This window comes from Lipotes vexillifer, unplaced genomic scaffold, assembly GCF_000442215.2.
Source record: "Lipotes vexillifer unplaced genomic scaffold, Lipotes_vexillifer_v1.1 scaffold1029, whole genome shotgun sequence".
Lineage (NCBI taxonomy): Eukaryota > Metazoa > Chordata > Mammalia > Artiodactyla > Lipotidae > Lipotes > Lipotes vexillifer.
The window spans coordinates 326,192-341,607 of record NW_006789305.1 but is presented as its reverse complement, the minus strand read 5'-3'; the positions used below and the strand labels follow the sequence as shown (position 1 = coordinate 341,607).

Here is a 15,416-nt window from a genome sequence, read left to right as displayed (position 1 = left end):
TAGGAACAAAAAAAAAGGGATGAGAAACAAAGAGTATTATATAAAGGTACAGAGATAACCAGTAAAATAAAGATACAAATCTTCCTAAAAAGAGAGCTCAAATAAAATAGACTACATAGTGAAAGGCTTTTTATATAAAATACTTGTACATGGGTAAAACAGAAAAACATGACCAAACTGGGACTAAAGGTATCAATCACATCAATAAATATAAAGTTTCACATTGGCTACAAAATAGAAAAACATGACAAAACTGAGACTGAAGATATCGATCTAATCAATAAATATATTTTCACACTGGCTACAAAGTTCAACACTATTTGTAAAACAAAGAGATTCAGAAAGATAAAGGAATAAAAAGATGGACAAAGATTTATCAGGCAAATGCAAAGAAAAGAAGGCAGGAATTGCAATTCTGAAATGTGACAAGGTAGATTTATGGGAGGAAATCATAGATAAGTAGTCAGATTTTAAAACAAAATATTTTATACCATGTTAAGGAGTCTAGACTTGCAGTCAACAGAACTTTTTGAAGGATAAACTACAAATGGAAAAGAATCAGACGTGCACTTTAAAGATGGACTAGACTGAGGTGACACTGGAGTCAGGGGATACAGTTAGAATGGGGCAAGGGGCCACACACTGCTTGAGTACCTACTCTAGACCAAGTGGTTTACATTTATGTTCTCACTTTAATTCTAATAATGATATCAGGTGAGCCTTATGATTCCCATTTTATACATTGAGATTCTGAAGCTTAGGAAGATTAAGTAACCTGCCCAAGTAAACCAACTAGTAAAATGCCAGAATCAAGATTTTGAAGTCAGTTTTACTTAGCTCTTTGCAACTACATAATGCTATTTGTTGTTGTGGTGGTTGTTTTTTAAAAACCAAGTAAGAAAGAGTGAGGGTCTATGGTAGTGCAGAGAGATAGGTATTTAAGAAGCATAATTAGGAAGGCTTGGTGATGAACTGGACATTGTGTGAGATTAAATAACAAGAAAAAGAAATCAAGAATTCCAGAGGCCTTATAAAAGCTAGTATCCACAAGGAATTACAAATATACTGAAAAGTAAAACAAACCAGAATGTCCTTTTATTCCCTTTTATTGTTTACTGCTTTTATTCTTCCCCAGACCTACGCTAGTTAAACCAAGCATACATGATTTGTTATGTGTTAAAAAAAAAAAACAATAAAAAGCCAAAACTATCATTACAACAACAGTCAGGTCCTATGAAAACTATTAAGACTAGAAGAGATACACCAACATCTAGATAAAAATTCAAAACGGATTACCACAAAGGTGGCACTGCATGCTTCCTCCTTTTTCCCTTTGGGGAAGAGGCAGATTTTAAGATTAGTAGTATCCTAATAATTAATAAAAAATATTTGTTCTCAGTGTACAGGCATTGAGAGCAAAATAGTCTTCTTACTGCATAGGCTTTAGAAATTGATTTATAGGAAAAACATCTAGTTAGCAACATGTACATTTATATTCTTAAAATTTTAAAGTCTAATGACTTTTTAAAAAGTCAAAATATAGAATTTTCTAGTTTTTCTATTTTTAAAACAAAACACTTGAAAGTCCTCTGAAAAATTTTCTCTTTATCCAATTTTTGTTTCATTCCAATGCCCCAACTTAGTCTCCACAATTTCATATGAGATACTCTACTGAATTATTTCTAGACATTTGATTAGTTAATAAAGGTTATTTTGGTTGCATTTCTTTTATTCCATCTCATACTTACATGGAATAGTTCTCAAATAGAGATTATCTCTAATCACTTGCTGCAGTTTGTGGTCAACTGATCCTTTCTGAAACTGAAGACTCAGGTAATGTCGCAAATCTTTATTAATGACTTTGCCTACAAAGAAAACACACAAGACAAAACACATAACTGTTAGATCTCCAGTTAAATATCAGTGCTAGTTAATGAATACCCTTAAACCATTTAGCCATAAATAGGAAAAAGAAATCAGAATATTTTATCCAAAACTAGGTAACTATACCAAACTATTATAGGTACTATAATTAAAATACACAACTTTAATACACAATGTAGGCATAATTTTACATGGAAGGAGAGGGAGGACGTATAAGTCACAGAACATGACAAATATCCAAGGTAATTTCATTCAGTTCCATGACTTTAAATACGATCTATACCCTGGTAAGTGCCAAATTCTTATCACGTCTCTAACCCTGACCTATCTCCACCAGGCTCCAAACTCATCAAACTCTCTATATATTGCAGATATATCTGGAAGTCAAATAAGCACCTCAAATTTCAGATGACCAAAACAGAACTCTTAATTCTATCCTCTCCCATTATTTTCTTCTCCTCTAGTTCTTCCTGTCTTGGAAAATTACCACCACCAATCCAATAGAACAAACCCCAAACCTAGAAGTCATCCTCAATTTCTCCTTTTTACTTCTATCCCTCAACGCAATTTATTAGCAACTTTTGTCAGTTCTACTTCCAAAACATATCCCACAACTGCCCACTTCCCTCCATTTCCACTGCCACCATCTAAGCTAAGCCACCGTCATTTCTCACCTGGAATTCTGTAACAGCCCTCTAATCGGTTTCCCTGCATCCATTCTTGGCTCCTTCCTGCTTCCACCATTCACAAAGAAGCCAGAATGAGATTTTTAAACATAAATCAGATAATCACTATTCTGTTTAGAGCCATAAATGACTTCTTGCTGCTCTTGGAATATAATTCAAACTTCTAAACAGGGCTTAGAAAGCCCTACATGTTTCAGCTCTGGCCATCTCTGACCCAAACTCACTCACCCTTCACCCTCTCAAACTACGTTCCACCCACACTGGCCATCTTTATCATCTCTAACAGGCCAAATGGGTCCTACTCAGAACCTTCTGCCTATCACTAGATTGAACAGGGATTTTCTGTCCACTTGCTTGACTCCTAGATACAAAGTGAATAAATAGGAGTGAAAGGTTGTTTTTTCTTATTTGTGGGGAAAATGGGAGATTAAAAAGAGGGATATTAGGGGTCTCAAAGAAATATTAAGCAGAAAAATAGAGGACTGCAGAAATCTGATTGCAGTGAATTTATAATAAGGGTTGAGCTTAAAATGAACATCAAAGCCATCCAAACACTTTTCATTAGACAAGATTTCAGATAATTAGAAAAGAGCAATGCTAAATCAAAATAGATTATCTTATTGAATAATGACTAGTTGATTAAAATATACTCTTTATTTTATTTGAAACAGCATAGTTATGACCAGATTAGATAAATCAAAGGTTACTACAGATCAGTTCATTCTTTTAACTATTATTCTGTAACACAGCATTTCTAATCCATTCTTTTGGTCTTTTCTCACATATATAAATAAACATAACATATATGAGAGAGTATTAAAATAAGCAGGAAATCAGAGCGCTTCTAAAGTTTAGAGATAACATTCAGATCCTAAACTAATAAACATAAACCAAAAAGTCCCTGTTTTGCATTGTCAAAAATAGATGCTGAGGAAGGGGAGAACCTTGTGATCAAAGAAGAAAACCTGAAAGATATTTACAAGAATAACACAGAACAATGTGTGGTCCCAGAGGCTGCTTCTGCCAGGCACTTCGGAGGCCCCACCAACCCAACTCCAATTTAAATGGAATCATATTATTTCATTTTTTATTTATATTGTGGAACTTGTTCATTGCTGGGTAGAAGAAAAACCCAATTCATAATTAATACTGTACAGTCTCATTGCTTAGTGAACAAAATCATACCCAATAATGAGTTCATTACTTATTTTAAAAATTAGATAAGGATTGTTTCAAATGCACTGTAATGATCAGTATACAAAAGCTTTTGTGGACTGTTACATAGGTGCTTGAAAGTATTAAGTGATGCTTGCAGAAGTTTGGTTAGGGTTTTTTACTAGACAGAGAATGCATCATTTTCTTCTATTTGAAATAAGCTATATAGGCTCCATTATCTAAAAACCTGCTATCCAATGTATTTTCAAAAACAGTTTTAATCTGGATAAAGGCTAATGTCTGTTTTATTAAAGAAGACAATCTAAATCAACACTTTTTTAATTCAAGGTTTGTCAAATTTTTTAATTTGAAGCTTTACTATAAAATATGGCATAACTCACAGAGATAACTATACAGTGCTAAAAACCCACACTGGATTTTAATCTATAAAAACAATAAAAGCCATAATAAAAATCATAGATCACAAATTAACACATGAGGTGGGCTCTTTTAAGGGAAAATGAAGGTAAACAACTCAATTCCTGTTTCAAGGGCCCGCGAGACCTTAAGACAGAGAATCATTAAAGCGGAAAGAATTGGATTTAAAGAATAACACCTAGATTTATCAGGATGGGAACTGCATTCCATCTTCACCCTCAACTTCTATGGGGATTCTGGATGCAATGTTGAGATGAACAGTTGCAAAGAAGAGGGTGAAGTACAATTTCCTAGATGGGATATTTTATTTAAAGTGCGCAACTATTCAAAGAAATCATCACACTTTTCTGAGGTTGGGGACAAAATATTACAAATATCAATGAAATGTCAACTATAAAAGATTAACAAATTATATGGATTGGCATTCTTTAAGATTAATAATAATTAATGACAGAATATATTGGATATAGCAGTCATCATGGACTTCGTTGCTTCAAGAAACCAAAAACAACTTTCATAAGGGGACAGAATATTATGCTTTCCACTTCAATGTGGTTCCAGGGAATTTATTTAAAAAAAAAAAAAAAGTACAAATATCCTGAATAGGGAGATGGCTGTGGAATTACCAGAAGGCCAACAGAAACATTAGCTCACAGAGACACCGCTGAGATTATCTATATTATTGAACTGTATATGAACTTCCAGCTTTTGTTTAAGGAGAGTTTCACAGAAACCTGACATTTCAAGAGTATGAAAACATCTACTTGGGGTTAATACAGTTGTTAAATAAGAAAAAAGATTCTTCATAATTGCATTCTTACCCAGCCAGCCTTTGCTTTTAAGTGTTAAGATCACTCTTTGACTTTTAAGTGATTTATAAATCGAGTTGATTTATGAAACTTAAAAAAGAGATCTGTAAATCTTACATACACAGCTCAGGAGGGGAAAAGTCTATAACTGAAATCTCAATCATATGAATAAATCCAGGCACTCAAGTTTCAATATACAAATCCTCAGTCAAAAGAACTCATAACTCAAATTCATGCTTTCTGAGTGTATGCCAATTAATATTCACTACCATTTCTCTTTAAGGAATCAGTATATAGAATCACTAGTTATTATTTAGGTAAACATTGTGGCATGCTGGCATAGGTGTGGTCATGCAAGCAGCTGTAAACCAACCCAACTGCCAACATTTCATTGTCTTTTCTGTAAGGGTAGTCTAGGAGACTTTGTCAACCACTTGCCAAAGTCAAGATATGATATGTCTTTACTATTGTCTAATCCAGTAGTAATTATACAATTGAAAAGAAGAAAAAAATAAGGTCAGTTTGGCATGTCTTGTTCTTATACATTCATGTTGATTCATGGAGACCACCCCTTTCTTTTCTAAACACTTCCAATATTTTATTAGTTTTATCTTTTACAATCTCTTCCAGTGTTGTTGCAGTTTAAACTTAGGGAAGTGGATTTGTGTTTTTCTCAGTCTAAGCCTTTTTGGAAACTGGGACATTTGTCTCGCCTCAGTCTCCTGGTACTTCCCACATTCTCCACGCTTTCACAAAGAATATCGACAATAACCCTGAGATCATACCTGAGAGTCCCTTTAACTCCTGGGGGGCAATTCAGCTGAGTCTTGAGAACTTAATTTCATTTAAAGTGAATGATACTCTTATGATCTCATCTTTTTAAAATTTAATTTCCCTCATTTGAGGTTGTTTGTTTTATCTTTTACTGTTGGAAAGGTAATTCTTCCAGCTCAAGACTGGAAGCAAAGTAAAAATGGTAGAGAACTGACTTCTGCCTGTAAACTGCTACCAATAACGTCTTCTCACAGTAAGCCTACCTCTTCCTTCTCACTGCTCTTGCTTCAAACACAACCTCAAAAGCTCTTTGAGCTCTATGAAGTATCTAAACTCCTTTTGAGCTGTGGCCAATAGTAAAGGAAATTCTTCAATGTTTATTTCTTACAGTCTACTTAGCACTGTACAAATGTGATTGCGTTCCATCCAATTATCAAGCACATACATCTTTTAAAAATCCTGAGCTGCTCAGAACATTCTTTGTACCCATAAGAATTTCGTCACATAACTTTTCTTTTAGAAATCTCTAGTCTTGGAACCACACCTACAGATGCCATAAACTTAAAAAAAAAACAAAACTGTTTTCCTCAAAGGCAAAGTATGGGCATAATCACGTCCCACTTTTCTTCCTTACTATGACGACTGTAAATAGCCTGGTGAAGCTCCCCAGCAAACTGTTCAATCTAACTAGTAAAACACAACTGATGTTACTAACTAGTCATTTCCCATTAGACCTAGACTCAGAGGAGCACTGCATTTTATTGCTTCCTCTACATCCTGAGCTCCATGAAACTAGTGAAAAAGATATACATAAGCTTAACTCCAAACCGGCTCCTTGGTTCAAGGCGGGAGTCCCCTAAGACAAAACAAACCAAACTACAGTCCACTTGTTTGTGAAACCGTAAATGGTATTTGAACAAGGCTTTTCTAGATAATCAGTATCTACACATTTCAAAGTAAAATATATTCTATGGCACAAAAGATATTTAAAATATCTTATACACTTGTTAAAGATAAAAGTTTGTCAGCTATCTTAGGACCAAGGCCATGGTTTGTTTTTACAGATTTAGTCCCAGAATCTAGCACACAGAACAAATGAGTCAGCTTAATTTTGTATCTTTAATTGTTCATTTCACCCTCTACATCATCTAATGCAGGAAATTTTAGAATACTCACTTAACTGATACAGTATTCTTTGTCTATACAAAACTTTATTTATTTATTTATTTATTTTGCAGTACGCGGGCCTCTCACTGTTGTGGCCTCTCCCGTTGCGGAGCACAGGCTCCAGATGCGCAGGCTCAGCGGCCATGGCTCACGGGCCCAGCCGCTCCGCGGCATGTGGGATCTTCCCGGACCAGGGCACGAACCCGGGTCCCCTGCATCGGCAGGTGGACTCTCAACCACTGCGCCACCAGGGAAGCCCTATACAAAACTTCATTTTAAACTGTTTCTTAAACAATGAAATTTATCTGGACTCGTCAAAATGCTACAGTAAATTCTTCATTGACACAGCAAGCTCTACGTCTTTAAAAGTAAGTTTTAATTATAGCTTTTATGCCAATTCCTCAAATTCTGTTCATCAGAACACTGATGACTAGGACTGCTATTTTATAATAATAATTATTATATTGTACATATATGCTATATGTTTTCACTCATTTCTCATGAAAGCCTTTAAGGTAGATATTATTATTCCCATTTTATAGGTAAGGAGCTGAGGTATAGAGAGGTTAAGTAACTCAGCCAAGGTTATATCACTGAAAGTAGCAGACCTGGGATCTGAACCCAGTTAATCTGGCTCCAGAACCTGCACTATAAGCACTGTGCTAGAATACCTCCCTCCTTTCTTCCCTCCTTCCCTCCTTCCTTTCCATGAATTTTTTCTCTTGCTTAAGCTTACAAGAAAACAAGCTTAGAACACCATCTTTCATAAGAGCCCACCCTTCTATGAAAGTCACGTCTGTCTTGTAAAAAAAGATTTACTGAGTCCTGAATAGTAGGCTCCTGCGGGTAAAGCAGTGAATGAGAGTGCACCCAACTGAACTAAAAGTCTCACGGGGAAGATGAACACTGAGAAAGAAATTTCAAACTCGAGAGCATTATGAAAGAGAAGCATAGGGCACTGTGGGAATCTATAATCTAGATCCTAAGTCTAGGGAGTCTAGGAAGCCGTCACTGAGTAATCACACTGGAGCTGAAACCTGAAGGATAAATAGAAGCCAACTAGACAAAAAAAATAAAAAAGGTGGGGGGATTGGTAGAGGGAGTGGTACATGCGAAGGCACTTACTTGAGGTGGGAAAGAACACAGTGCTGACAGGAACTGAGAGAAATCCAGTATAGCTGGTTCTTAGGAAGTGAGGAAGAGTTCACACAAGCTGAGACAAGAGTTCCAAGGACCAGTGGGTTGAGTAGAACCTTGTGACAATAATTTAAAAGAACTTCAACTAACTCAGGTATGACACCAAGGACCTTCAAAATTGCTATAAGCTAGCAACTATGGATATATTCTTACTGGTCACATCTATATTTCATATTTGTGTTCAAATGCCACCTTGTTATTTCTATTCGGTCTTTTATCTGTAAGAGGATATTCAAGGTGTAAAAGGATATTCAAGGTTATAAACTTAGACAATCCCTATCAACATAACTCTTTAAGTATCCCACTCTCATTATAGGCAAGTAGAACCTAATCAATTTTTAAAATAATTTATATAACTGAATTCTTATTCTGTCCCAAATTTGAAAAGCACTAAATCTTCTGGAATCTCTTGAGCCACTTAGTGTTTAAAACTGGCCAGTTTTCAGTATTCTTCTGAATTACAGTATGAAGAAACACAGACTGAAGAGATCAAGCGGTGCTGCTGTCTTCCACAGAATCCTGCTGCCACCTCACCAGTCTCCTGCTAACAGGTCACGTTCTTTTTATTTTTCCCCCTTAGGCTTTTAAGATATTATTGACATAAAATATATACATGAGTTTAAGCTATGCATGCAACGATTTTATACATGTATATATTGTTAAATAACTACCATAGTTAAGGTCAGTTTGTAACTCCATCCTTTCACATAATTACCATTTTATGTATGTGTGGAGATAGCACTTAAGATCTACTCTAACATCTTTCATGTATATAATCTGGTATGACAGTCATCACGCTATACATGAAAACCCCAGAACTGATCCACCTTAGAGCTGTATGTTTGTACCCTTTGACCAACATCTCCCCATTTCCCCCACACCTACCCCTGAAGAAAATGCACCATTCTGCTCTTTATTTCTATGAGAATATGAGTTTCTATTTCTATCTCTATTACATTCCACATGTAAATGAGAAGATACAGCATTTGTCTTTGTCTGCTGGACGTCACATTCTTTGTCTCTATTACAAATTAGGGCAGTAGTCCATATTAAAATGAGTGTCCATTCTCCACTGATTCCTGGAAGCAGCTATCATAAACACATTGGTCAGATTTTATCTACTGCCCTGGGTCCTACATCACTGGCAGTTTAAGGTCAAGTCTGCTGCTGCACATCTGGTCCTTTCCCAGCACACCCTAGAAATGTTTTCTCCCTCCCTCCTTTCTCTCCGTCCTTTCTTCCTTCCTTCCGTTCCTTGACTATTATTTTTAATGCATTTACCATCAGAAGAACTGGAAGCATAGCTAAAGTAAGAACTCTTTGGTTTAGGTAATCTGAAAAATCCCTGAACTACACCAAACTAAATATACCCATCCCTAAAAGCCTAACACTGTTAACTACATGTAGAATTCAATATTAATGCAGCATTGAAATTGCTTCATTATATTCAAATTATGTGTAAATAAAACCCATTATCATGCTGTATATTTTTTTTTGAAAGTTTTTTATGGTTTTTATTTGCTTTAATAAAGCAAGTATTTCTGTGTAGAATGTATTTGCAGGTAACAATCATTTCTCTAAAAAAATCTGATGCATGGCCAGGAATCCAAGTTATAAATATTATAAAAAGTTGGTGCCCCAGAGAATGCTATTGTATCTATGGTTGTTCTTACTTCTGAGGCAACTACCCCAGTCCTGCTAACACCCTGCCCTACCCTTCTAACCTCCACACCCAACTCTTTCCCCTGCTGGTTTCAGTTTTGTGTCTACTCCACCTGGAGACCCACAGTGTTGTATACACATAAATACTGTTGGGGCAAAAGGCCTGCACATTGACTACTTGTTCACCTGCTCTTTGAAGCCAACACCCAGGCAGAACTCTGAAGTCCACATTAAGGAACTTCTGTTTTCATCTCTCCTCCCCGCTCGTTCTTACTACAAACAATGGGGTACATGTTGGACTCCCTCACTGGATCTTAAGCCTGTGTGAAGCCAGGAACTATTTTTCGTTCATCTCTGTATCTACCCTCCAAAATACCTAGTATAGTTCTGAGTAAACACTCTCTTAAACACACCAAAATTATACTTGATAATGTGATTGCTATACTGACAGTTTTAAATGGAATTCATCTCCGACAAACACTTTTACTATAATCCTCACAGAAATCCTTTCATTAAACAGCACTGTTAAAAGTAAGTTTTGATTAAATGTGGTCAAACGCTCATAAGGTATTTTAAGTGAAAAAAGCAGGTCACAAAACAGAATATTCAGTGTGACCCCCAAATTGTAACATACCTGAGGATATGCAAATTTAAAAAATGTAAGGGTCATACATAAACTCATACTTAAACATTAGCAATACTTAAAACATTATTGCAGGTATAATTATTGGGTGATTTAAAAAACTTTTATCTTCATGGCTTTTGTATTTTCAAATTTTCTACAGTGATCATCTATTACTATAATGAGAAAAAACTTTTAAAAACTAGAAACATTTTCAAAAACTTTGCCCTTCAAAGGTCATTCGTGGAAAAGGAAGCCTGACCCAGTGGAGCATTATGACAAAAAACTTGCAAAAGTTCTATGTAAAAGCTGATACTATTTGTCTAGGTTTTCCTTTAATCATTTGTTTTTAATAAGTAGTATTTTCCCCATACCGAGGTTAAATTCCAACCATTTTGCTTTTAACTGAAACTCTCAATTGATAAATAAGCTATAGAATATTAAAATCTACATTTGAAAAGTAAGATGAAAATCACAATTCTAGAAAAGACACAACAAAATCACCACAATTTTCCCTTTAAAAGTCATGCATCAGAAAGAGCAAAGTAAGATGAACCTTCCTAGCAGAAAACAGTAGAAAAAAATAAGAAATCACCAAAAGTGGGTCTTTTTCTTTTCAAAGCTTTTATTTGATGGGATCATGTAGATTTAGTTCTTAAAAACAGTTTTTCTAAAGTGCTATCCTGAGTCTATTTACAATTTTTTCTTTGTGGCACTCACATCAGGAATCATTAGCAAACCTGTCAGAATGCCAGATAACCAGTGCTGGATGGCACACCGAAATCTGAATCATAGTATTAATGCTTCATCCTTTTGACAAGAGGGTACAAAGCCATCTATTGTGCCTTGTCATTTTCCCTGAAAACAGAATAACTGGGTTCAGTGGTCTCTGTAAATCAAAGTTTTACGCTTCAGCAGAATGTCCAGGACTTGAGGTAGAAGACCTGTTACTGATATTTCATTGTAGCAGCTAATAAAAAGATAGCTGAAAGGGAATACAGATGTGCTTGATTAGAAGTCTGACTGGAAAAAAAAATGACTATTACAGAATTCAGACTGCATTTTAAGATGCATCATTATGTAAACAATCTCAACCTCTAGGTTCAGGCAGTAGGCTGATATAATTAACCACTATTAAAAAAGGAATTTAATAGCTTATTCTCTGATATCTTTTGAGACTGTTTTTTTTGTTTGTTTTTTTTTTTATGGCACGCGGGCCTCTCACCGCTGTGAAAGACACAGGCTCCGGACGCGCAGGCCCAGCGGCCATGGCTCACGGGCCCAGCCGCTCCGCGGCACGTGGGATCCTCCCGGACCGGGGCTCTGATATCTTTTAAAAATAGAAATTTATCCCAATCCTTAGAAATTTTCCAAAGTAGAGAGTTTAAAGGTCCTAAAAACTATATTACACATCAAAACTGATCTGACTCCAGGGAGAGTCAACATTCGTTAAAAAATAATTTGTTATTTCCCATTTTCATTTCTAATCTCTATGTTTCATCAGGAACATATTTAAAAGGATTTCTTTATCATCCTTGCAAAAAATGTCAAAATTTCAAAGAAACATTTTTAGAGATAAATGGCCATTACTATGTATATCCCCCTATTCAGATTCCTCCACTAAAAACCATTTCCTCCCCACTCACCTCAACTATAAGTCTGAGTGAATCAGGACCTTTCAGAAAATGTCAACATAAATGAAAGTGTCAGAAGATCTCCAGTCTCCCATTTCCCATTAAAGGGTCTTAACAAACACAAGAATACCGGAAAAAAAGGAAAAAAGAGGGAGGGAAGGGAAGAAAGAGGGATGGGAGGGAGGAAGGGTGAGATGGAAGGAAGGAAGGAAGGGAGGGAGGGAGGGAGGGAGGGAGGGAGGAATCTGTACCCCTAAACTAAACCAATAGCAAGGAAAGAATCTATTTCAAAAGACAATGGGAATTTCTATAAATTCCAATATCAATTAGTGAGAACTAAGAAACTGCAAAGAACGAACCACAATCAAGGGTACCAAATGGCCTTACTAGCTTGATAGTCTGAATTTAGGTTTAAGAACTGAAAGGGAGTCTTCTGGGCAACATGACAATATAAGTCACTTTTACAAAAGGCTCTCTAATACAGAACAAAATGAGGAGAAATAATCAAAAATAGAAGGAAAAAAAGAGTTAATCTCTGTCCATTCAAATATCAACTCCAAAGAATACAAAACAATTAAGACTACACTGAGAAAATGCCCGAAGCTGACATACAACACCCTAGCTCAAAAGCATAGCACATTTTGCAGACTCTGAGTACAAAATATTGATACATGTTGAATGTATATGTTGATCTATAAAACAAAAGGTATATAAGTTGCTGTTCCCAATCCCTAGGAGCAGGAGATAGAAGCGTTCAGACAGAAATAGTGACAAAACTCCCCAAAAGTAGCTGCCTTTGGCACTAACCCCCTACACCTCCTCGGACATCAGAAAAACTAAACAGAGGCTATATGCCTCTACATCAAGCTGGAGAGTTTATGCGCTAATGGTAACAGTAAGTGGTACCCAGGTAAATAGGAAAAGTAGTCAAGAAAGAGCATTAATGAGTTCAAGCAAGGTAACAAGATTAGACTGGCATATTAAAAAGTTAACGTCTCTGTGTGTAGAATAAACAGAGGAGGAAGCCAAGAATAGCTATGGGCATGCAGTTAAAATATGAGAGCCGGGTCAAGCCGCTGGGTAGGAAGTGGCTGCAGGTGGCCCGAGCTTCTGAGGCTTACAGGCCGAACGAACAACTGGTTGGTGCTTAGACCCCTGCCGCAGCGGCGGGTCCCTCCACGTGCTTTCGGCGGCGACATGGAGCTGGAGGAGTTGGGGATCCGAGAGGAATGTGGTGTGTTAGGATGCATCGCCTCAGGAGAGTGGCCCACGCAGCTAGATGTGCCGCATGTGATCACTCTGAGACTCGTGGGGCCGCAGCACCGGGGTCAGGAGAGTGCTGGTATTGTGACCAGTGATGGGAATTCGATACCAACATTCAAAACACACAAGGGAATGGGTCTTGTAAATCACGTCTTTACTGAAAACAATTTGAAGAAATTATATACTTCAAGTCTTGGAATTGGACACACGAGGTACGCCACTACAGGAAACTGTGAATTAGAAAATTGCCAGCCCTTTGTTGTTGGCAACAACAACAAATAGCTGTGGCGCATAACGGTGAATTGGTAAATGCTGCTCGCTTAAGGAAAAAGCTTCTGCATCACGGTATTGGTCTGTCAACAAGTTCTGATAGCGAAATGATCACCCAGTTACTGGTGTATACCCCTCCTCAGGAACAAGATGACACCCCAGAGTGGGTGGCAAGGATTAAAAACTTAATGAAGGAAGCACCCACGGCATACTCTCTGATTATCATGCACAGAGATGTGATTTATGCAGTACGAGATCCTTATGGAAATCGTCCTCTGTGCACTGGTCGTCTTATTCCTGTATCTGATATAAATGATAAAGAAAAAAAAATCTTCAGAAGCAGGAGGATGGGTGGTGTCTTCAGAATCTTGTAGCTTTTTATCTATTGGTGCAAGGTATTACCATGAAATCTTGCCTGGAGAAGTTGTGGAAATATCCAGACATAATTTCCAAACTCTTGATATTATACCAGGGTCTGAAGGAAACCCAATGGCTTTCTGTATCTTTGAATATGTTTATTTTGCAAGACCAGATAGTATATTTGAAGACCAAATGGTTTACACAGTAAGATACCGTTGTGGTCTGCAGCTGGCAATTGAAGCCCCTGTGGATGCGGATTTAGTTAGCACTGTCCTGGAATCTGCTACGCCTGCTGCCCTTGGTTACGCAGCAAAGTGTGGGCTTCCGTATGTGGAGGTGCTATGTAAAAACCGGTATGTAGGAAGAACTTTCATTCAGCCAAACATGAGGTTAAGACAACTTGGTGTTGCAAAAAAATTTGGAGTATTGTCGGACAACTTTAAAGGCAAAAGAATTGTTCTTGTAGATGATTCAATTGTGAGAGGCAATACCATTTCACCCATAATCAAATTGCTCAAAGAATCTGGTACAAAAGAGGTACACATTTGTGTAGCTTCACCACCAATTAGATATCCATGCTTCATGGGAATAAACATACCAACAAAAGAAGAGCTTATTGCCAATAAACCAGAATTTGAGCATATCTCAGATCATCTAGGAGCAAACAGTGTTGTGTATCTGTCAGTAGAAGGACTGGTTTCATCTGTACAAGAAGGGATAACATTTAAAAAACAGAAAGTGAAAAGGCAAGATATTATGGTTCAAGAAAATGGGAATGGTCTGGAATGTTTTGAAAAGAATGGTCATTGTACAAAGGAAGATGTTATGGTTCAAGAAAATGGGAATGGTCTGGAATGTTTTGAAAAGAACGATCATTGTACAGCTTGTCTGACCGGAAAATACCCTGTGGAGCTGGAATGGTAGTTGCTAGAGGCAGACACGATGTTTCAAAACACAAAGTTAGTGGAGAAGTTATAGTGGTTACACCTCCATTTACTGTTACGCAGTACAGTGTGAAATGCCACATGCTTGTGTTATAAGTTTTGAGATTTTTTTCTGAAAAGGGTACCAAAGTGCTATGATTTCTTTAGTAATCCTAGATAAATATTTTGGTATTATCTAGGAACTTGGATGATCCTTTCAGTTTTATTTAGTAGTTTAGTACTTTTATTTTTAGAAATCGTATACACTTAACTTCAGATCATCAACAGTAATGCAACGAATTGGTAAATTTCTGTTTAAGAGAGGATTGCCAGGTACTCTACTCTCCCACAGGTTCTTAGAGAATTTTGTGGAATGTTTGAGAGTTATGGAAATTCAGTTATGGAATATTTTCATAATCTAACCTTGCTAATTACATATAATACAACAATATGTGGTATTCTTTTTTTTTGCTCAAGCATTGGCTAGCCTTTTTCACCTGGTCAGAGAAGGCAGGTGGTCAGTGGCATTTGCCAGGTCCATGCTTTAAAGAGTTTGCAAGAGGTTAGACTAA

At 36.7% G+C, this 15,416-nt stretch overlaps 1 protein-coding gene and 1 pseudogene across 2 annotated transcripts in view; one reads left to right on the top strand and one right to left on the bottom strand.

Moving 5' to 3' along the window:
- The window catches only part of MAGI3 (membrane associated guanylate kinase, WW and PDZ domain containing 3), a 265,324-nt gene that overhangs the window by 96,908 nt on the left and 153,000 nt on the right, over positions 1 to 15,416 (bottom strand). For both annotated transcript variants that reach the window (XM_007462468.1, XM_007462467.1), the window contains exon 2: positions 1,749 to 1,865. In XM_007462468.1, coding sequence (XP_007462530.1) covers positions 1,749 to 1,865 — 117 coding nt within the window. The remainder of the gene's footprint in view (positions 1 to 1,748; positions 1,866 to 15,416) is intronic.
- Positions 13,226 to 14,845, top strand: LOC103085539 (amidophosphoribosyltransferase pseudogene; annotated as a pseudogene).